Raw genomic sequence first — 24,000 nt, 5'->3', positions numbered from 1 at the left:
AATATTAATTAAACACAGCGTTTCCTGAAGTACTTAAGTGAAGCGCTATCATTGATAATGAGCAGGTTTAAAGGAGTCACATCCCTCCAAAATTACTTTTTAAACCGGCCTTATTAAGCAGAAAATGAGGCCCAAATCAGCCTACAAGCTCCTCATTAAAAGCCACTGATCCTTGGCCACGCGCATGTTCCAATGGTTTTAATTAGGCTAGCGCAAGAACGTCAGCGACAGGAAGTGCCATTAATCTTGTCTTTTCATTCAGAGGAGGGGGGCTACAGCATGTTGCAGCCTCAAATGTCACAACAGAATGAGAATTAGGAAATCAAGTGACATACTTTGAATGGTTCTTCATTTTTGTAGATTCAGATGGAAATATACCATTTTACATTTCCCTTCTGTTGAGACCTTTAACATCACTTTGTAATTACAAGCCAAGTCTTTCTATTCAAGTGCATCATTAGTCGCACACACACTCACACAGACACACTCACACACACAAACAGGACAAAATGTGTCTTCATTTTCTCTGTGCGTGTGTTTATGAGTTGTGCTCGCTGTAGAGAGGACGGTCCCGGCCCTGCCTGTCACACCTTCTCCGCATGGAGGATTATGGATGGCCAATTACATCGCTTTTGTCATTAATTAATGAGGATAACGAGCTCCCCCTGCTCCCCACAAAACCATGGTGCTCCTCAGCTGGTACTGAACAGGGAGCGGGGTGCTGGGCCATGTGTGTGTGTGTGTGATAACAAGGGAGATAAAGATAAAGAGATATGTGAGTGAAGAGGTTATGGTGTGTACAAAAGGCTGAACACAGAGATGATTGTTGACCCCAGGGCTTTGCATGTACATTTGTCCAGTGAGTTGAGGTGTGTGTCTCTCCAATGTGTGTGTGAGTGTTTGCTCACCACCAGTCCTGTATCTGTGAGGGCCATTACAGAGATTAGGCAGTGCTACAGTAACGGATGCCCCTGATTGTCAACTCACATCCTCTGTCAAGACAACAAGCTAAAAGGAGAAAAGAGTGAGAGTGATGGAAAGAGGGGGGAGGGACTGTAAAGGGAAGAGAAGAGAAGGGGGGAGTCTATTGCAGAGAGCAATAGAGTGGTGCAGGGATGACATTTATTTGTAAAGGGCAACAAGGAAGTTAAAATCACGCTGGTTCCCTCAACAAAAAGCCAATTAGATTTTTCCATTGGATTTTGGATTAATTCAGAAAAAGGCTCTGTGGTTTATGATACTTACATGTTTTGTTCAGCAATATAGTCTTTGATAATCTATGATTTTTAGAACCTAAATGCAATTGCCAGAAGTAAAAGCTAATGTTAAGGTATCAAGGAACTATCCTGCAGTCGCAGGACTTCAATACTGCCACCACAACGAGACTGCAAAGCAATGTTCAGCATGATGAAGCTCTGTAGTCTTATTTAGCCACTTGTTAGCCCAGTTCAGTCCAAAGATTTGTGACGAGAGAAAATCGTTTTAGAACGTTGCGTAGAAAAGTTTCAGCGGTGGGAACTGGCCGTCCTCACTTCAACTTCAGTCGGGTGAACCAAAAACCCAGCTTGTCAAATCGCCAGCAACTGGTTTTAGTACATCAGGCACATCACCTGATTCATCAACCAATCGGCTCATAGCGAAGCCCGCTGGCCAAGTCTGTCCACAGACGGGGTATTTGTTGGCTATGTCTGGCTCTGTCCCAGCTGAGCCCGTCTAATTTACATTATGCGGCAGTTGACACGTGTATTGGTCTCATGTTGTGTCGTGTCAGACGGTGGGTCGCTGCTGCTGCTCGCTGCATGTGCTCATGTCTCAAGCTCATAGCCTACTCATTGACTTTTAAATTTTTGTGGAACATTTATTATGAATACTGTTCATCTGAAGCTCCAGCCGTTTTATTTTAGTTTTTGCCATTTCATCATTACTAGAAATGCAACTGTAGCAAGTATCTCAATATCACTATTGTCATTCATATTTTAACAAGCTACAGATTATACTTAGCCACAAAAAAAGAAGGAAGTTAGAACAGAGGAGAGCTGTGCTATTGAGATGATAAGCCATCTTATGTCGTCGCACTGGTGTAAACTAATAATTTTCAGAATGTTGCAGACCAGCTCACTGCAAGTTTCAACTCATCTGTCGCAAATCTTCAGTCTTGACTGGGCCTAAGACCCATAAAGTCTTCAAAATATATGAGCGGGGTATTTACTGACTTATTTTATGTTATGGAACAAAACGTGAATGTCTCTCAACCTAATGTAAATCACAAACCTTATTTTAGACATCCAACCACAAAACAAAACAAAACAAAAACACTGACCTTGAAACAAGATAACCAGGAATGCTAAAATGCTAATTCATTTTTTGGTTGTTGGACTCATTCCTGCAGCAAAGTGGAAGTGTTGCAACAAAACTAGACCATCATGAGATTTATCAAGCAAAAACCTCTGAGGCTCAAAAAATGAAGCCAATGTGGCAATGTCAAATACTGCAATAAATCAAATGGCCACTTGAATCTCATTCATTCAACCTCTTATTCAAATATTATTAATCCTGGCTCCAAGAAAACAAGATGGCAACAGCCGAAATGCCAAACTTAAGGCTTCAAAACAGCAGTCTACAAGACTAACTGGTGACTTCACTATAGCTGCGTCCATCATTCATACACTCTAGGATCTCCAGACTTACAAAGTGAACCTATAAGAGATGATGAGCCACTGTGGTCCTGAATAGGATATTATATTCAACAGCCGCTCCGCCATCTCCATCTTTGCTCCCTCCCACCAGGCCTAATTTGGCCCCTGCCACACTGTCTGAGTCTACCATGCGTGGTGTCAGGTGCCTTGTGGCGATAAGCAAAACGCTTTGCCTGACTGCCATGTTTCGAGGGTTTGTGGCCTTATAAGCACAAAACACACATACACACAATGCACAAAACACACAGACACATACAAACAGACATCCTCCTCTCCACCCCCCTTTAGACGTCTGATTATCGAATGAAGGGCCCCGGCCCATCCCGCTGCACTCGCAGCAACGTCGCCCCGAATCACATGGCTCCTCGGAACCAACTGACTCACCCACTCATTGCTTCCGACAAGGCGGGGCTGCGAGGGACGACAGAGTGTGATGTCATAGCAGAGCAGAGAAGTTAGGGGGTCCATGGGTGATGGGTGGGTGGGGGGTCCTTACAGTGCCACCGCCGGCACAAAAACACTGAGGCACCATCTCTTTCTCAACGCTCTCTTTTTATACCACCTCACACACACTTTTTTAGTCCTATTGTTTATCTCACCTCCTCACCCCATCATGAACCTGCAGGAAACATCCAAATTTTCCATGCCACTTGGCTTCTAAAGCCACAACTGTGCTTCTGTGAGCAAATTTTAATAAAAGAAAAAAATCAAATGTTTTATAAAGCCCCTTTATCCCCCACTGTAAGCATAATCAGAGTTGAAGTATGTTCATTTTCCTTCAAGGCCCCCTGTTGTAAGTACAGTCTGTGTGTATGTGTGTGATGAAGTGCTACAATGTGCATCAGACACATGAGCTTGCACATAGAGAGAACTTAATTAGAGAAAACAGCGCTGTCAGATGCATTAGGCAGAGGTACGCACTTAAGGGCATATGGTTTTAGTACTATACCATCGGGTTGGAGAAAAGCACACAAACATACCTCAAAGCTCCGAGCCATGCTAATGAAATCACTCCCTTTCTATCCCACTGAGAGCAAACACAAATGTTTACAGACATCACACAGTCTGTCCGTACTCCTGCACCACACTGGGCTGTCGTGAGAGTGCTGGTGCACTGACTGTACTGCTGTGTGTTCGTCTGCATAAAGACTCTGTCAACAGCAGACAATAGGTAAGAATAAGCATAAAGATATTCTTAGTAATGTTACTATATCTGATATATTTTATCCTTTTTAATACCAATAAAAAGGCCAATACTAATACCACTCCAAACCTCCTGTTAAGCTTTTAAAAACAGTGTATAAACATTTAATAGATGGTTTATCTCACACTATAATATAGTTGATGCATTCATTACATTATATGTCAACAGCGATAATTCCTCCGGTGGGCAGGTGTATAAAAGACAGTGAAAGACAATGTAGTAAAATACACTTGTAGTAATTTAAATGTCCTTGTATTCACATTTTAAACATTTTGAATTACATTGACTTTTTTTGTTTTTTATAAAAACTTGCATGCGACAAACAGCAGAGACAATATACAACTTTATACAACTATAAAATGACATCATAACTACAGATAAAATTATGTTTATTTGCAATACACCACCTGACTAAGAATGTGTTTTGATGAGGGATACACGAACAGTCTAAATGTGTCTTCATACAACAAATCAATTAGATGCCACTGAGATATTTTCATCATATATTTTAAATGTGCATAATTGTCTTTTTCTTTATACTGCATCATATATGTTCTCAATCATAATTTTAAAGACATTTTTTTAATTATTGCAGCCGTTTTAAGTGTTTCAGACGGGCTCACTTGGTGTTTTTGTTTTTTACATCTTGCCACACATGGCAGACTTTCTGCAGGGGCATGCCCAGGGCATACTGAGGCACTGATCTGTTTGCTTTGTTGCATCCAAAATTTGAATGTGTTTATACAATTCTGATCGCATTACTAAAAATCATCCTCTTGTATGTTTGTTTTAGTCTTTGTGTTGTGTTTTGGCTCTGTGGAAACACAATTAATTGTGTTTCTGACCAGCTTCATTTTATGCTGTTGTAGAATGCAAATGCAAAAATAGACATAAATTGTGTATTCATTTAAAAATAAAAAATAAAAATGAGAAATTGCCTCTTTCTATCATCAATTCCAGTGTGCACTAAACACACACATTACACAGAGTAACATAAATACACTGGGTATGCTTTACCACTTATTTAATAATATTTCAATACTCTGCAAGTGGTCATCTAGAAAAAGGCAAATTACACAAAGACGCACACATCCCGAAACTACATATCTATCTCATTGCAGGGAAAGATGATCTATAATTTTAAGAACACACTATCCATTGCTGGTAGGCAATAGGGTCAGGGAACACTATATCATGTGACAGATCTGTCTTTATGTATAGATTCAGCCTACAAGCTAAATGACACACTAGCACTCTGCACCCTGATGGCCATTAAGATAATAAGGTGACACAGTAAAACATATATTTCAGCAGCTCTACATTAAAGACCTATAGAGAGGGAAAATGACCACCCAACTGTCCGTGAAAAAAAAAAAAAAAAGACAACCATCTCATTGATGGCAATTAGGCTGTGCGGGGACTGATGGAGCGCAGGGCCCCGATCCCTCACATCATCGGCAGCATTTGTCACATTTCATCCCCGCTGCCCTGACTGTGTCGAGGGGCCTCAGACGAGACATGTGTCATCAGAGGGCCAATTTAAGATGCCATGGGTGGCCTGTTGTTGTGACATGCAGCTAAATTGTACGAGAGACTGGGGTGGATCACTTAGTCACTGTGTGACTCGCATTAATACACTGGCCCTGAACTACATATAATGTATTCTACATAGTTTGTCTTACAGCGCCAAATTAATGCTGATATGATGATAAAGAAAGAGCACCACATGACATTTATTTCACATCAATCCATACTGGAAGAGGGATCCCTCCTCAGTTGCTCTTCCTGAGGTTTTACCATTCTTTTCCTGTTAAAGGTTTTATATTTTTGTTGGTAAGTTTTATCTTATCTACTGTGAGGGTCAAAGGACAGAGGGATGTTGTATGCTGTAAAGATCCCTGAGGCAAATTTTGATTTGTGATATTGGGCTTTATAAATAAAACTGAACTAACCACCTAGGGTTGAAAGTATTCATTTATGTTGATTTAGCATGTTTAAAAATTATTATGAAAGATGCTGCTAATTCGTAAACTTTGTAGACTAGAAGTGATGAAAAAAAATCACTGGTTTGAGAACTCAATATAACTCCAGCATAATCTAATTCAGTATTATGTGGATTATAATGGACAATAATTTCCAAATTTCTGGTGTTAACTTGCTGCTTAAATACTGTAAACATATACTGTAATCAAGCCATCTCTTTATGTCAATATGAACAAAATCCTTCATTTAAATGTAATGTGATTGTTGGTAAAATTCCTACTTACTTATGTTCACTTTTGAATTTGAAATATGTGAATTATAATCTTCATTTGCAGGACTTTTTGCATCTTTTTGTGCCCAAAGTCAGAAGTGAATTGGGAAAAAAATGCTTTTAGTTTCTCTGCACCTACAGCATTGAATAATCTGCAGAATGATCGTAAGCTTCAACACTGAATAATTTTAAAATCATGGTGAAATCTGTTGAGTAGGGGCTGTCTGTTTTATCTGATTATTGTATTTTACTCATATCTGTGTGTTTTTGTGTTAATTTTAGTTGTTGTTAGAACTCTGTGTTGCTGCTTTTCTTGGCCACGTCTCCGTTGTAACCGAGATCTTTGATCTCAATGGGACAAACCTGGTTAAATAATGCCAAATAAAATAAAAATGATTAAGCCCAAACAATAAAGCATCAACACCAGCCAACACTGTGGACAAATGTAGACCAAGATACAGTGGTGTCAGTTTCCAGGTAAAGGTTACTGCCATCAGAAGAAGAAAACACACAGATATGTTTTCAGAAATACAAATACATACATTATTCTTTTCTAAATGCATCCACTCACAAGTCAAAACCTGCAAAAGCAAACTGGCCCTCTAACGCTCACTGAATTAAGTGGAGTAGGGAGACAGCAGCTGAAATCGTGTTAATAGCTGTCCAGAATCTAAGAGCCCGCCATGGAAGCCTGCAATCACCCAAATACCCAGAGACAGGTCCTGGGTGCCCCGGGCGGCTCTTGCGCCCTTCCCCTCAGCGCCACCGACCCTGCTGCGTGCCAAACGGGCCCCACCAGCCCCCTGTGAGCGCGTTTAGACCCGGCTCCGCATGTCAGAGGGTCTCTCATGCAAGAAAAGAAAAGTTGCCGAGTCATGATTTTAGGAAGGCCAGTCAGAGGGTGAGAGGTGGATATTATCTCAGCAGCGTGAGAGGACTATTTGACTTGCATATTTTTTGTCGGCTTAATTTACGGTTAAATTTCCTATGTAGCGATAAATATAGCCTTTTTAAGATCACAACAATTTTACGTTAAAAGTGGGTTAGTTTTAAGAAAATCCTAATCCATAACATTTAACGCAATTAACATAATAATAAAAAAGAAAAGTTTGAAATGAGCTTTTATAAAAAGCAATAAGTCGTATGCATTTGTGGCTGGAAATGCATACGACGACGTTTTACGCTATTAAATGTGTTCTTAATGTGACTAAAAATGTTGCTGAAATGAAGCAAACCGGGTCCAAGCATAGATATGTGTTTTAATTATAAAGACATATAAACAATATATGAAATCCATGTTGCAACACAACCAAAAAGAAAAAAAAACAAAACCGCTTCTTCAATGTATAGGCTGTAATTATATAACCATTAGTATAGCCGGGTCTTGGAGCAAGTGATTTTTTTCACAGATGTACAATACAATCATGTGAGATGTGCAATAACTTAAAAAAAAAATCAAAAAACAAACTTGTCAACACATCGCCTCAGAAAATATATCAGCCAACATCACATGTGTTCCTCCACAGAGCAGTCAGTCCAGGGAAGTCCTTTCAAAATTGCTGGATTAATAAATCTAAAAGTGAGATTAGGTCGCATTTCTTGGCATTTCTTTTCATGTCGTTGAATGTTGCATAGATTACAAATAAGAGCTGATAACTTTAAATTTACCCAAACTCATATTTTGGACATGGCCTGCAGTGTGTGTAAAGTACGAGCGACAACTTCATGTTATAAGAAGGCCCAATGTGTTTATTCTATGTAAATCTGATGAAACATTGCAGTATAATTACTTAACCATATTTTATGCATTAGACTAGTTTTATTTTTTTCACAGAATGATTTAAAAATAACTAGAGTGGGAGAGAGACATGGGTGCAGTAAAGGTAAAAGTTCAGGAAAAAAAGAGAATTGAACCAAATCAAGGCTTGTCGTTACAGTGTTTGAAGAGACTCGACGGTGTCCCGGAATAAGTGGTGCACTTTTCGGCACAGGTGGCGAGTGCGGAGCCCGAGAACGGGTAGACGGCAGCCTGTCCAAAGGGCGCCAGGGCGGTGGGGATTGGTGAAGTTATGGTCTGTCCCTGGTTCAGATACGCCACCAGCCGCCTCATCTCCTCCAGAGCCTGCGCCTGCATGAGGATATAGTTCTTGGCCAGGAGGAGAGTGGCTATTTTGGAGAGTTTTCTCACCGAGGGGCTGTGGGCGTAGGGGATAACAGCGCGCAGGCCGTCCAGCGCGTCGTTCAGATCATGCATCCTCCTCCTCTCCCGGGCGTTAATGCTGAGCCGCAGGGACCGCTGCTCCTTGGACTTTTTGGCGAGGGGCCCCCCTGACTTGTCGTCCCCAAATGATGAGCCTCTCTTCCGGCTCTCCAGCGAGTCGAAGCCGTCCTCGTCGTCGCTCGTGTGCTCCCCGCCGCTCTCGTTGGACTTCGCGGTCTGCCCGGAGAGGAAGTCGGTGGCCGGTGTGAGCGGGAACCGACCGGGGCTCCCTGCGCCGTGGCCCGGTCCGAACCCGAAGGCTGATTGGCCGTAGCGCTGCGTCAGGTCGAGGAGCGCGTCGTTGCTGATGGACTTGAGCAGGTTTTCTTCGCTGACATTCATTTTCTCTTCCAGACCAGCAAAAGTCTACTTGTTTCTCTATCACTACCTTTTGTTTTGAAAACTGTACTCACGCAGCTCTCTCCAAGAGTTGCTGTTTTCTAGGAGTTCCTCTCTTCACTCCTTTCTTTCCTCTGTCAGCGCAGTGACTCTTCAAGAAAGGAGGCTGTGAGTCTGAGCCTCTACGAGCGTTCACCTCCTCTGTACACTGCGCTCCCCCCTTGTTGCGCGCATAGCCCACGTTCAGCAACACTTCTCTAATTGTGCTCACTGAGATCGGAGCGCTCGTGTCCCCCCTACTCGCACGGTCGGTTTCCTCTCGCGCGTCTCTCGTGCCCTCCCTCGCCTTGGGCAGATTGTGACTCGCGCTCTGCCCTGCTCGCAAGTTAGTAGGAGCACGAGGCCCGCCGGGATTATCTGCCCGTCCAATCAGGGGGGCGTTTTAATTAACTCGGGGATGAGCGCGAGTCTACTCCCAATTTCAATCATAATGTGATAATTGCAACGCAAACTGACATCCTACCCAGCCTCGCTGCTGTTACTGTATTGTCCACGTTTTATGTTTAAACCTGTTTTGCTGTAAAACGTTTAAACAAACTTAAAATTAGAGAAATGTAATCTTCATTTGCTACAAAATGCACACCAGCAACATGAGCCCACATCAGACAGGTAGGAGGACAAAAGTACTCACCTGTCTGAAGAATACGTCTGTCTAGATCAGAAGCACACGAGAGATCAAGAAGGGGAACACACTGTAAAATCTGACAAGTTGATTTTACTTTAAATAAATCTAGGAAACCGATTGCTCTGAAAAATGAGTAAATACAACTATTAGTCTTATTTTATGCTTACTTCATATCTAACTGCTGAATTTGCTTAAAATTTAATTATATGTACTTGATTCTGTGAAGATGTTGCAGCTAAAAATGACAAGTTTAATTGCACCAATCTTTCCAAGTTTTAGCAACTTTAGCAACAAGTTTACTGTGCTATCTGTCATATTTGTATATTCTTAAACATGTTAACAAAACAGAACTTGTAGATCTTCTAACTTTGCCATTTGCTAAATCCACTTTATCATTATCAAGTTAAATCAGCAACTTTGCAAATACAGAAAATACAGCTAAAATTTGAGTAAACTTAACAATTTGATATAAAGTAAACATAAATTAAGATTAAGATTATAATCAATTTCATGTTTTAAGGCAATTGGTTTCCAAGATTATTTTAAGCAAGATCAACTTGTCAGATTTTACAGTGCAGAAGTAACCTCACAAGGAGGGTCTGAGGTTTGAACATGTGACCTCCACACTGTGTCCTCCCTGACACACACTTAAACTATTCGCTTTAGTGATGTGCATGTGCACAGCAGTGGTAAATAGACGAGATGGCAGTGACAGACATTAAGAGTGCTATATATTTTATAGTTTGCAGCCTGCTCTGGACAGATCAATAAGCATATACTAGAAAAAGTGCCCCTGATCGCCTCCCACCTTGCATGCAAGCGGAGTCAGCATTGGCACCAAACACTCAATGACAAGATAGTCACCTTTGCAGGTAATGTAGCACCTTACACAGGCCAGTCAGTAAAAAGTGAAGGACAAATAGCTTCAGTTTTGTCTTCAGTTACTCATATTTCATCAACACTATAAACTGCTTTTAATATGTATTAAGACAGAAGTATATAGACAACCTACAAGCTTTTGCATCTGCAAAATATAGTGATACCAGATGCATCAAGAAAACTGACCTCACAGCTGAGTAAACTTTTCTAGCAATTTTACGGCCCTAATGAACATGTGGATGTTTTTTAGAAGAATCCAAATCAGGCATTGCAAACAAGTGATATATTTTTTGGAAGTAAAAGGTCCCCTGAGGAAAAGAAACAGGTGTCCCAAGTATGAAACTTAATGGAGAAGGTAAGGCTGCCACACCGTGTTTAGTACAGAGAATTACACTATGATGATGCCTCGTGTGTGATTACAATCTTCAGCTCGACTTCACATCTGGCTTCCTGCAGGTTTACCTCTCTGCAGGTTGTGGTCTATATTCAGGGGTAAAATGTTGGGGTGACGATGCCACCTTGTGGATCTGAGGTAAACACCATTTGTTTTCTGCTTATGCAGTTTTTGGTTTTTGTAGGTGTTGTTTTTTTGTTATTGTTAGTTTTTTGTGCATTTGTTGCTGGTGTTATTTTTTAATTTATTGTATTCTTATACTGCTCTAAAATCAAGATTTTTTTCTTAAGAAAAGTACAAAATGTGTTTTTTTTCTCATTGTTACTTGATTTGAATGTTTGACCTTCACTGTGCAAAGTTTGATACCAGAAAGCTGTTTTTACATTCATCTCTTGAAATAGAAAAGTTTCTCTGCGCTCACTTTAAATCTGAGTTTTTTTTTATTCATTATATTTGCAACAACAAAAACACAGGAATGATATACAGATAGAAATGTATGGACGGGTGCAGATTAACATCATATGACCACTGTGCAACCTACAAATATGTCTGTGCTTGATTATGGTGATACTGTACATATGCATGCTTCTCCCTCCATTACATCATACTGTTACATCTCATTTGAAAAGGTGGGATGGTCCTCCTTAAGAAACAGAGGGCGCAGAGGACTACAAAGACAATCTGTTTGGTAGAAAAAAAAATTAGTGAATTAGTGTGTGAATAAATAAATACCCAAGTGTATTTGTGCCTCTGTGTGTGTGTGTGTGTGTGTGTGTGTTTCCACTTATATGTTTGCCTCTATTGAGAGTGTTAGCAATAGTGTGCATGTGTGTAGTCTTATTTATGTTTGTGTATTTATGTAAATGTTTATGTTATTTGTTTAACTTTGTTTCTTGCTGTTAATTTCTTAATCTAGTTAATGTAAATATTATCCTGTATGCAAATTGTGTTTTTTTGGGGGGTTTTTTGTACACTTTTTTCACTCGCACTACATGTGCTCTGCTACATTTTATTTTTCCTCAAAAACCCACAAATAAAATAGTGATTAGCAGACTTTCATAAAAACTAACACATCCTCCTAATTGGTGTTTAGCTCATAATGACCTAACTGTTCAGCTGTCAGTGTGATCAAGATTCTAAGTTGTCGTTGCTTGAATCGTTAAACAATCAGTGACCCAACCAAGTCTGTATGGGATACTTTTCATACTTGCTGTACAACACATATATTCTACATACCAGAGGTGTGGACTTGAGTCAAGAATTGGATGACTTTAGACTCGGCAAAAATCAAAGAAGGCTTGTAATTAAACTACATCTTTAGCATCAATAATTCTCTTTACTTGGAGCCTTATCACCTGAAAATTCTGATAATTCTCCCCCAAGCCCAAAGATCAAAAAGTATGTTGTTTAAAAAATGTGCCATGAATCAGTTAATTTTTCTCCATTTCCTGAATCAACTAACAATTAACACTTTTTATTCAAAGCGAGTCGATACCTAATTGTGCAGATCCACTTTGTTTGAAACAAGTCAGCAGCATCCAGTCAAGTTGCAAGAAAGAAACAAGAAGAACGAATGTTATGTTACTGAAGCCCAATTTGATTTTTAAATTTTTTTTAAACCAAATTTATTATTTTTCATACAAAAATTAAGCGGTGGTATTTTGCAGTCTGCAAAACGCATGGGTAGAAAAATACAGACGGAGATGCAACAACTTCCAACAAACTTGTTTTCATCAAATAAACACAAATCTTAAAAGGCTTTTTTTTGTAAATTTAATATATCGTGATTCTGTTGTTTAATAAATTGGCATTATATTTGTTTAAAAGCACATTATGACTTTTTAAGGACTCAAAGTTTAGGACTTGGAATTTCACATGGAACTTGAGTACAAAGACTTGCGTCACACTTGTGACTTGCAAAAGAATGACTCAGTCCCTCCTGTGCCACATACCTTTTTAGTGGTCAAATGTTTTAATGAGTGTAATGGACTCTAATTATCAGTAACATTTGTACTGAATGCATTTCAGTGTATTGAATATAATTTCTCTGCGTTCGTGTGTGTTTTTCAGTACTGAATACAGTCGTGCTGTGAACCAGATAGCAGAAAAACACCAAGCAAGAACATAAAAATGTGGCATTGATTCCCTAAGAAAAGCAACACAAGATGAATGCACTCATACAGGAGCGATCAATAACAACAAAATCAAAACAAAACAAAACAGGTGCATGGCAGCTAAGGTTTGAATTACGCAAAAATAACCAAACCAACATAACGTAAAACCAGAACACACAATTTTAGTGACTAAGAAAAAAATCCCATTCAATAACACCACTAAGAACAACCTAATTTAATGAAATAAAACTCTGGTGTAAAAGCATGTGAAACCTATTTCAGTCTATAAACACAAACTTCACTCTATAAAAAAGTCAGACGGCCTTTTTCACAACATTTTGATTTGTCATTGCAGGAAAAGCTCCGCTGTTAATAATAACATTAGCATTGGCTCTGTTCTGTACAAGTGTTCCAGTAAGCTGTGACAGTGAGCCAGCATGCACAATATTAGGGCCCTGAAACTGAGGCAGCTAAATGGATTTAGCCATAGTTAATTTCATCAATTACTCCTCTGCCCTATTATCTCAAATGAAACAGCCGAGGAAACAATACAACCCTGCTTCAAGATTTTCTGTAGACTGAAAGTTGCAGGTTGAAGCTACTTTTTACATACACAACCTGTGGCCTTTGACATCAGCAAGTATCAGACAAAATTTTACAATATGCTTGCTAAACTCATGCCATCTTGAAACATTTCATTGTGTGTCTCAAGAATGTTTGATTTGTGCATTATGTACTTGACCTTATGTACTTCCTTTCTGATGAGGTTTCCCTCATCAGAAAGGAAAATAATATTTAGATCTGAAAGAATGTATATGGGCACTATTTAAAGGTCTAGTGTGTAAGTGTGTAAGATTTAGAGGGATTTACTGGCATCTAGTGGTGAGGATTGCAGCTTGCAACCAGCTAAAACTTCTTGCAGTTGAAGTTTTTTTAGTATTCATTGTGCAGGAGGTTTTTAGTGGAGGGGAATTATCTTAAGGGGTCTCTCTCTTTCTCTCACATATAAATGGACATGGTGTATAACCTGGCAAAAACACTGAATAAAGCAATTTTACGTTACAAATCTGTTTCTCCAATGCCTTTTTTTGCATAATTACGATTTTTGTATTTTGCACCTGAGATGCTTGACAAACACTCTCTCATTCTGCTCTGCACACAAATGTACAGCAAAAATGACAATAAAGCTGAACTGAACTGAGCTGAATGTAATGTCGGAGACTGGCCATGAGCCCAGCGCCTGTTTAAGTGTGCTCACCTTATTTCTGATCCTATGTTCAGGATATTTATACCAGGATCTGAAGTGTCCGCAGGGGTCTCATCCTCTGCAAACAAACTGACCCACTGATTAAAACCTGTAAAAACACACAGAGTAAAACAGTTTCATGTTACAAGTCAGTATTTCTCCCATGTTGTTTGGCATGTCTGAAACATGCCGCTAGCCCAGCACCTGCTAATGTGTGCTCAGTTTTTTTTTTTTTTTTTGTAGAAACATGGCAGTACAACACAGCAGACTCTGTAGACAAGGACCTGCTCCCTATGCAGATATCAATGGATCATTCTAAGGTAACGAAAACACAATTATTCTTATTTTCAGGTGATTATACACCAAATAAAACATACATACTATATAATATTACATTTCTGCCAATATATCCCCCTAAATCCTACACACCGGACCTTTGACATTGACAGATTTATATTCAGATATGTTTCAACTGTAGGGGTGTTTTCAGGCTCCTCTGTATAGGTGGTTTGATCTCAAAGGAGGAGGCAAAGTTTCAGTCTACTGCAGCAAAGAGTTTTCTTCACTGAGTGATGATTTTTTTTTTTTTTACCCACAGGACAGTGTTCTATAATTTGGCCAGCAGATGGCAGAAAAGCCCGTGCCTTGTCACATACAAATAGTTGAAATGCTAAAGTATGGCTCTCTAGGTGTACATCAGTCATTAAATAAAATAGTATGACCTGATCTCTTTTTTTTTTTTGCTTATTTAGTTATGCTTATTATTTTCAGTGTATATCTTGATTTTATGCAATAATCAGGTTAGTCTAACTATGGCACAACAACGCAAGCAATTTGTAAAGGAGATGCAGACAAGACAATTCTAAATGTCTACACCCTCTGGAAGTCTGTTTTAAGAAAATGTTCTCAAGCTCAATCAACCACTGATCTACAGCAGGAAAAATTCCCTGTGCAAGCAGTAATGGCAAGTTGTGATCACATCCCCTAGTGTTCAAATGACAGCACTACAGTCATCACCTTTTTCCAGTGGGGACTGAGCACTAAAAGCTTCTGATTCACAGAGAATGGAAGAAACGCAAAAGTGTCAACACACCAACTAATAATACATGATGCTTTAAAAGCCTGTGCTGCGGCTGGACGTCACCATAGCAACTGCAGGCTCAGCTGCCATACAATGGTGGCCCACCACATTTGGGGAGAGTTTGCATTGCAGTGACAGGAGAAGACCACCGTGGGGCAGAAAAGTATTTTGTATGGCTGAAAATTTGGCGGCGCTGTCATTTTTGACAGGAACAATACATGTGTGCACAAATGTGTGCATAAGTGCATGCATGCAGAGCCGTACTGTACTCTCAAATGTCAAGCTTATGCTGTCACTGTTGATTTTCCTGTGGAGGCAGTGCAATGAGAGCATCTTATAAGAACATGTTTTAGTGTTGACTGATGTTGATAGTCGAAGTTGCACCAGGTCATGATAATTGCTAATATGTTTTATCTTAAGACCCAGCAGGATCCAAACACACGAGGGTTTTCTCTCCAGGCTATCTCTCATATCCTAATTTCTCTGTCTGACTCTCTCCCCCTTTCTCATACATACACTCCTTCTCTCCCGCTCTTTCCCCCTCCTCTCTCTCACACACACATCAAAGTGCTGCTCTGAGTAAAGATGGAACAGGCTCCTTTGATCTCTCCCTGCCGGCTCTGATTAATGTGTGGATTTACAGTGCAGACCTACAGGGACCTGGCAGCCATGACACCCTTCTGCTGCGCTGGAATCTAGTTTTCCTCGAATCCAATCACAGCGCTTGATTTCATTCATTGCTCCAATCACGATGCTTTTCACACAGGCACCCACAAAAGGACGAAACAAACCCAAGCGCTCACACTCATTCGACCTCAAGCGCCCAACCCAAAGTCTCCAAAATCCCACCGCAGACACAAATCACAGGACGGCATGCACCGTACCTGCCCAATCACAGAGACTGCACAAAGTCTGCTTTGCAAAAGCCTTTCCACCCAATCCAAACCATTTGCTTCATCTTAGAATACACAGAAAGTTACATGAGAAAGATGAAGACTGGTGTGGTACATGTTTAATTCAGCCAGTCTTGGCAGTCATTTGAAATGGTGGGTACAGTGTTGGTGTATGGTGGGAGGCTCGCTGACGACGGCGGAGCAAATGTTTAGCATCAAGCATCAAAGGAAGTGTTTACGCGGCACACATTGTACTTTGTGCATTGTACATTGCACCCACGTTTCATCACAAGCCAAGCCGAAATAAGTAAACAATGTACCCACTCTTTACTCGTCTTTGCTCTTTTTACCCCAAACCTCTTTCTTACATGTGTCTCCGCACTCTTTATCTCTTTTCTTTCCATTTTGTCTCCCCTCACTGCAGTGCAATGCAGATTTTTCACAGGGTGGAGGTATGGTAGATAGGCGGGGTACCATGAATAATTGTTGAAGATATTTTTACTCTGACCCACTTTGGAGTCCCTTTCGCCCCCCTTAAAGGTGCCGCAGCCCGACTCTGTCTTAAGTCAACACAGGATGTTTCAATGAGCACCACAAACGCATTAACAAATTCACTGGTGAGTTGTGCGGTCACAGCTGCCAAATCAATCTCTACAGCTGTTCCAGAGAAATATTTGACTTGTTCATCACCTTTATCATGACCGAACAAGCATTGAGTCTACGTACCTGTCTTACCACAATGCTCACTCAACAACTTCATTGAAAGATATTTGGGACTACGTAATGAATAGTGTAAAAAGGAGGGGTCCAGTACATGTTTAAGCTAACCACAAAAGCACAAGGCACACTAAGAGAATCAAGTAAATGTAAAACTGTTTTTGCCTCATTATGCTTCCAAAATACTAACATGTAGGCTACATAAAGCCTAAACTTCCTGGTTTAGTTATGTTGATGCTATGTGTTTTTTTTTTTTTGTTGTTTTTTTTAACTGAAAATAAACAAAAATCTACCAACCATGACAGCAGAGAGAATAAACCAATATGCAAAACAATTATTAACACTATTATAACAAAAGTTGTGTAATTATCAAAACAACTATGGCAGTGAGTCACGTCAAAGTCTGCAGGCAGCCAGTAATAGAAGGCTAAGAAGTACTGAAATTGCTGTCTGACAATAGTAAATTAATTAATCTGGCAAATCCCAAAGCCCCAGAGCAGCCTTTGCTGTATTTTTTGGTGTAAAAGCTGCAGTTTGGCATGTTCAGGCAGTACTGAGGGCTACAAGTATGAAATGCTGGTACCAGCAACAGCCCAGTCTGGTCAAATATATGGATTTATAGTGTACTGAAAAGTCTCAGCAGAGAGCTCATTCAGCTACAGTATCTATCAGTGTATCTATCAGTCCCTACCTGCACTGCTTAAACCAAATACAACTTTGTCACACTGTATTCCTAATCTTAGATTGACATTTTACCATGCTATATTTTCATTTTTTCAGCGCTGTGTCTGTGATTTTCTTTTGAATGTGTGCTTCTTATGGTCTGGCATCTGAACTCATTTGTATGCTATGCCCAGGAACGTCCCAAACAGCCAAAATACGAGGACAATAAGAAAATACAGGCAGGTGGCAGAGTCTCTACAAATAAATAAATAAACCACCACACACTTCTAGTGGGTCATAAGGGATGATTGGGAGGGCTTAATTTGTTTGAGGGAATAGACTGTTTTTCAGGAAAATTCTGCATAATACATCTTTAATAGCAGCAAACAACTAACATCTCTGTGGAGAATATGGTCACACTACCTTTGTGTGTGTTGAAATTCTTTGTTTTTTGTTGTGGTAGACGATCCAGCTACATACATGTTAGTGCAAGTGAGTCCTTGTGTGTGTATCACTCTGGCTAGCTAATTGCCACTGATCTGCACTGCAGTTTCCCTCAGCGGGAAACCCTCTTGACTTGGTCAGCACTATAGCTGTAACCAGCACTGTTCGCAGCAGACTCCACTACCTCTATGTTAAAAAGCACTTGCAGACAACCTGAGTCAGACTCTGAATCACATATATGTTTTGAATTTTGTATATATATTTGTTTTTTAGTGGCCTTTAATGTACAACATTTTCAGGGGTGCCATGTACAGAGGCTGTGTCCTCACCGCAGTGGACACAAGTTTGACTCCAACCTTGAACCTCTGGTGCATGTCATTCCCTCTTTCTTCCCCTTTCATGCTTAAATTGTCCTCTCAAAAAAAAGGCAAAAAGCACAAGAAATAATCTTAAAAAAAAAATCCATGAGCCCTTAACATCAAGGCTAGACTCGAGAGGCCACAATTAACTCAGACATATCTGAAATAACACCAGCACTGAGCTGTAAAAGTTCTAGTCAGCACAGATTGAAGCTAAAAGTGCAAAAAATGACATTAGAAAAGAGGGTTGGTGAATGTTATGGATATGAACAAAACCAAATTATGATGACCCCAGTAATTAATGCTGTTAGGACCGTGAAGAACTTTGTTGTTTGGTTTTAACTCCTCAGTGTATTCAGTAACAATGTCCTGACAATCATGGACTCCAGCTTCCAGTCCACATCCAGTATAAAGTGATTAAAAGGCTGCTTTCTATCCACTGGTCTCTGGAGGACTGAGAACTCTATTGAGATGTTGAGCAATTTTGTGGCTAGTACACAAACACATACATACATGTGCATGAGTGAAGGCATTCATATATAGGGGAGATGAGAAATAGGGAAATATACTGTTCAGTTGGCAATATGGACTTATTTGTACCTGAAAGCACCTCTCAGCAACTAGGTAATTTAAAGTGCTTTGCATAAGACATAAAATGCAAGAAAAGACACACAAGGCCATATAAAAAGACTAAATAAAAAGACATATTTAAATAGGATAGGCTATAAGTACAGCAAGATTTCTTTACATGTGTTCTTGAATTTTAGCGATTGAAGCTGAGCACTGACTTTTCCCTCTTATTTGGCCCCAAAAACAATTACTTTGGTTTTAACTTTCTTTACTTGAAGAAACTGTTAGCACAGCTAATCACTGTTTTATTCAGTGCACCTCAGTGCTTGTATTGGACCATAGTCACCTGGTGATATTGGCATATAAATCTCTGTGTGTTTTCATTGTTATGACCAAATATTGTGATGTTTTCCATATTTTGAAGAAGTGGGAGCATATAGATGTTGAACAAAAGAGGCCTGAGAATGGAGCCTTGGGGAACTCCATGTCATTTTTGTATGCTCAGACGTGAAATCAACACAGTATTAGTCTGTCCTTCGAATAGGATTTAACCCAGTTTAGCACTGTGCAAGAAAGGCTAGAACAGTTTTCTAGTCTGTCTAGAAACATGTTACGGAAGCCATGTTGAATGCACTACTGAGATGTAGTAATACCAAGACTAAAATTTTACAACCATCTTTGTTCAAGTGAATGACATTCAAGAACTTGAAGGGGCTCTATTTGAAATCCAGATCGTGTGACTGTGTGTGTGTGTGTGTGTGTGTGTGTGTGTGTGTGTGTGTGTGTGTGTGTGTGTGTGTGTGTGTGTGTGTGTGTGTGGACAAAGTTTTCAACATGGAGTGAGCGAGCAGCTAGCAGCTAATGCTGCTAACAACACCCCCCCAATATCAGTCATATCTGCCACATAAGCCCAGAGCATTCATAAATTGTCTAGATTACAGTTTTTTAAGTGTAGTGTAATAACTGTAGTTCACAGGGCCTGTGGGAAATAGCCTGAGACAAGGAAAGCGTTGCCTTTTTGTACCGTAAAATATCTGAGGTTATCCAGTTACAACAATTTCGAAAAAGTCCATAAACAAAATATCAAGGCAGCAGGAGGAATATTTCAGATGTTGAAAATTTCCTCCAAGGTTTCATAGCTGATAGAATCAAACTGTGTCATGTTACTTGAACTGGGGTTAAGTGGATGCAATACAGAACCTATACTTGATATGGGAAAACTGACAGCTTGTCTAATTTTCCAAATTTTGTCAGTAAAGAGGCTACTAACAGAAGAAGGGCTGTCAGCATGTGAGTAGAAAGCAATGCGGGTGTATTATTGTTTTTGGTGTAAGGACCGCCTTACATTTCTCAGTTCTAAATTAAAAATGCCATCTCTTTTTATAGATATGGTCATTATGGACTTGGAGATTTATTTTTTACCACCTGCATTCAGATTTTCAACACTCTTTTCTCAATTTTTAACAGTGGCTGTTCTCCATGTTGCTTTTTTCTTACAACAGAGACTATCTTTGCCTCAGTGGGGGCGATGGCATCAATAACATTTGTAATTTTAGAACTGAAACGATCAACAAGATCATTGACTGAGACCCAAGAGAGAGCGCAGGTGTGGAAGAGGAGGCTTGAATGAATAATTTACAGGTGTTTTCAGTAATGTACCATTATGTGATTACCGCTGATTGGACATTTGTGTGTGCAGAGATAGAAAAAACAAACAAACACAGAAACAATCAGAAAAAGCAACATCAGCCACTCCAACAAATGTTACAACCCTTGCCTTGGAGATGATTGAGTCCAGAGTGTGCCCTGTATTGTGTATGGGTTCTGTCATATGCTGAGTCATCTGTCAACTCCTCTTCTGACTAGTGGTGGAGAGCTACTGATTAACGCTGCTGTATTCAGGGAGCTGAATATGTCCAGTAGATCAGTAATGTCTCATGTCAGTACTTCTGATTGTTGTTTCATGTCATCAGCATCTATGTGCACTAAATAAACCAGAATAAGTGTGATTCACGTTGATGACTTTTGCTCAACTTGCAAATCAAGATGAACTGTTTTATTGGTAAAGGTTGAATCATACTAAATCCTAGTGACTTTGAGTAATAACTCTTTTAAACAACAAACAGCAAGCTGTTCTGGTTATAGCATGGCAGTAACTGAGTTAGTATTATTACTTGCAAGCAAATCAGCATGCAAGTTCTGTAGGCAAGAGGACAAGATTTTGCTTTCTGGAGCTTTCTGGTTGAGTTTGTAGTTCATTTTTAGTCCAAGTATAAGTCACATTTGAGCAACTGGTAAACAGTCTGTATGGAGAGTCAAAACACATCTGCTGAAATGCAGTCTAAGAACCCACCAGCTATCACCTGATGATGATTTAGCTTTCTATTGGCTTTTGAAAAATATCTCTGCATTCATGCAGATATGTGTTTATAGAGATAAGCAAACCAAATAAACATAAAAAAACAACAGCTAATTGAAGAGGAAAACTTGGCCCCAGAATTTGCTTGCTTTGATCTCCCAAGTTAAGGGCTGTTGAGTCCCAGAGGCTTTCAGACAATAGTTGATGGGTTCTCAGATTGCCTGTAAACTAATCTGCTTGCTATTTAGTTAACTAATAGACAGCACCGACTTAGTATTACAATGTCTTTTAATGTGAAGCAGGTTGGAGTGGCCCATTGAGAATCTAAAGACGTTGTAATGCTAAACCAAGCTAATAGACTCAAAGATACTCTCCTTTTCAGTGCACATTATCTACATGAGAGTGAAATCAATCTTCTCACCTAACTCTGAGCAAAAACAAATCTGTGAATTGGCATATTTCCAAATGTTGTACTATTCTCGCAATGCAGTGCTGGGGGTAATATGTTTGAATGTTCAGATTATCAATTTAGTTTCCCAAGTCAAATAATTGGTTACTTTTTTATGTTTTCAAATAAGCAATCCATTGATTTTAAAATATTACTGAATTCCATGTTTCTTTTGTTGCCATTTCTTGCATGTTTGTTGAAGCATGATTTGTTTTATTGTTTTCACGGAGGCTAATGTAGGCTGTGCGTACACAGTTGCTCAGTTGGCTGTCAGATTGTAAGCAGCACGAACAAGTCAGAGCTGCAGCTCAATGGGCAAAAGAGGGAGGGACAGTGGGAAGAAAGACAGCGTGTAGATCATCATATTTTCACACCTAATCCAGTGAATTAAGGGTTTTATCTTGACCAACCAAGAGCTGATGAAACAGTGGACTAACAAGATGACTGATAAGAATAACTTTGTTTTGGCTAAGATTAGAATGAAGTGTGTTTGAAAATGACATTTTGTGAACTTATTTTGGTCATTTATTAGACTATTTACAGTACGACAGTTGTAAGGGGTGGTTTTTGAGTTTTTATGAAGCAAAAATAGCCTTTTCTCTAGGAAGGTATTGTTTTCAGCGGCAAAATCTGAACCATGAGGATTAACTCTTTAATGGCTGTACGCTTGTAATGTAACAAGATACTTTTAAAAGTCACTGCATAAATGTAGGAATCAAATACACTTTACTTTTCCGAGTTGAGAGCTAACTTCTAATCATTAATACACATACCAAGTGTAGTATTTTCCCCCCTTTGCCTACAGTTTTACTCTGAATGTGTTTTGTGACTCCATTATCAAGACACTTTCATATCTGTCTCCAGGTTGAAAAAGAAGAAAGAATGAAAAAGACAGATTTAAATGAATACATTACATTTATACGTACATTAATGTTGACCTTATTTCTCTGATTTTGCTCCAACAGGCCATACTTTATGTCTGGTTCATCTATACTCTCATTATTTACTGAACAGTATATAATTCACAGGCAGTGAAAAAGCCACAGCGTTCTATGTGATCCATTATGGAGACTTTTGACGTGACATGGACTCTAACACTTGACACTTGACTTGAACTTGTATTTTGTGACTTATAAATCATCTGTGGGTGAAAAGGGCTCAGAGGAAATATTCTCTTTTAACACCGCTCAGTTTGAACACAAACACAACTGTTCATAACAAATGGTTTATTTATGATGCAACAGTGAGCTGAAGTTAGGCAGTCAAAGTCATTCTTGCAAAGGCTTCGGAAAAATACAAAGAAAGCTATCAGACATCAGATTTCAACATTTTACATAACTTGAAATTTCTGAAAAACAGTTTGGTGTCAGTCAGATTCCAAGGCTTTGAATTTTGAATGTTATTGAGCTGATCTCAGAGCAGAACTCATTTTCTTGCCATAGCTGCTTCCCACAGCGTCTTTATCTCCTATTTCTACTTCTTCTTAAATCTCATTCTCCTTCTCTGTAATGATTTTATGACATTTGTTTTCTGTCAGGGTTTCGAATATAGATAACAAAAACGCAAGAACACAAAAAAAGGACACGCTATGAATTCAAAACTGACCTGATGTGTGCTCTGTGCAAATTTAGAGAGATGTGAAAGGTCCTCGCCAATTTCCAGCTCACTGCTTCTGTTATCTCGCCTTGCTTATCCCTTTTTCCCCAGCCCTGCTGTATTTCTCTCCCTTTGTCTCTCTGCGCAATAGTTTCTCTTTCCGCCTCCATCTCTCCATGCAAGCCCCCCTCCAACCCCCCCACACTCTTCCCCATATTTCACAATGTGAAAAGTCACCCAGAGTTTTCCTTCTAGGGTTTTAGCGGACAGGAAGTCCATATTTAATGAAGTGACTCTCTTGTTAAAATGCTTTTAAGTGCTCCTGTGCAGGGCTTCAGGCTGGAGCGGAGGGGAGGCGAGGGCTGAGGCTTTTATTTATTCATTGGGCGGTTCAGTGCCTCTTCCCCGCTCTGGCTCTGTGAAGAAGGGAGAGGATTAGAGGAATGAATCCCCCTTCCCAACACACACACACACACACACACACACACACACACACACACACACACACACTCACACCCTTCCTCCTTCTCCCTCGTTGGCCGTGTTCCCTCCCTCGGGGGACACCCCTGCGTCAGTCCACATTAACATCCATCAGAGCATGGTGCTCTAGAGAGGGACGAGACTCTGTCCCACCGAGTCGCACATACATGCATGAATTCATGCAAGCACGTGCAAACTCGTGCACGCCGGTAAACATTAATGTGCAAATCAAGTGCACGCGCAGGAACACGCGCAGAGTAGCAGGAGGCAAAGTCTCAAACCAACACTCCTCATAGTTATGAGTCACGCACTCAAAGTG

The 24,000-nt window shown here is 39.9% G+C and overlaps 1 protein-coding gene and 1 long non-coding RNA gene across 2 annotated transcripts in view; both read right to left on the bottom strand.

Moving 5' to 3' along the window:
* Positions 1-7,492: 7,492 nt before the first annotated feature.
* bhlhe23 (basic helix-loop-helix family, member e23) lies at positions 7,493-8,978 on the bottom strand. Its single transcript, XM_042492496.1, has one exon. The coding sequence runs from the start codon at positions 8,754-8,756 to the stop codon at positions 8,073-8,075; it is 684 nt and encodes a 227-aa protein (XP_042348430.1). The 5' UTR covers positions 8,757-8,978; the 3' UTR covers positions 7,493-8,072.
* Positions 8,979-11,281: 2,303 nt separating this feature from the next.
* Positions 11,282-24,000, bottom strand: part of LOC121946585 — a 37,476-nt gene continuing 24,757 nt past the window's right edge. Inside the window, exons 3-4 of the long non-coding RNA XR_006106032.1 lie at positions 14,084-14,180; positions 11,282-11,392 (exon numbers count right to left, since the gene is read on the bottom strand). This is a non-coding gene — a long non-coding RNA (uncharacterized LOC121946585). The remainder of the gene's footprint in view (positions 11,393-14,083; positions 14,181-24,000) is intronic.

The sequence above is a fragment of the Plectropomus leopardus genome, chromosome 8 (assembly GCF_008729295.1).
Source record: "Plectropomus leopardus isolate mb chromosome 8, YSFRI_Pleo_2.0, whole genome shotgun sequence".
NCBI lineage: Eukaryota > Metazoa > Chordata > Actinopteri > Perciformes > Serranidae > Plectropomus > Plectropomus leopardus.
This window is presented reverse-complemented; position numbering and strand designations above follow the sequence as displayed.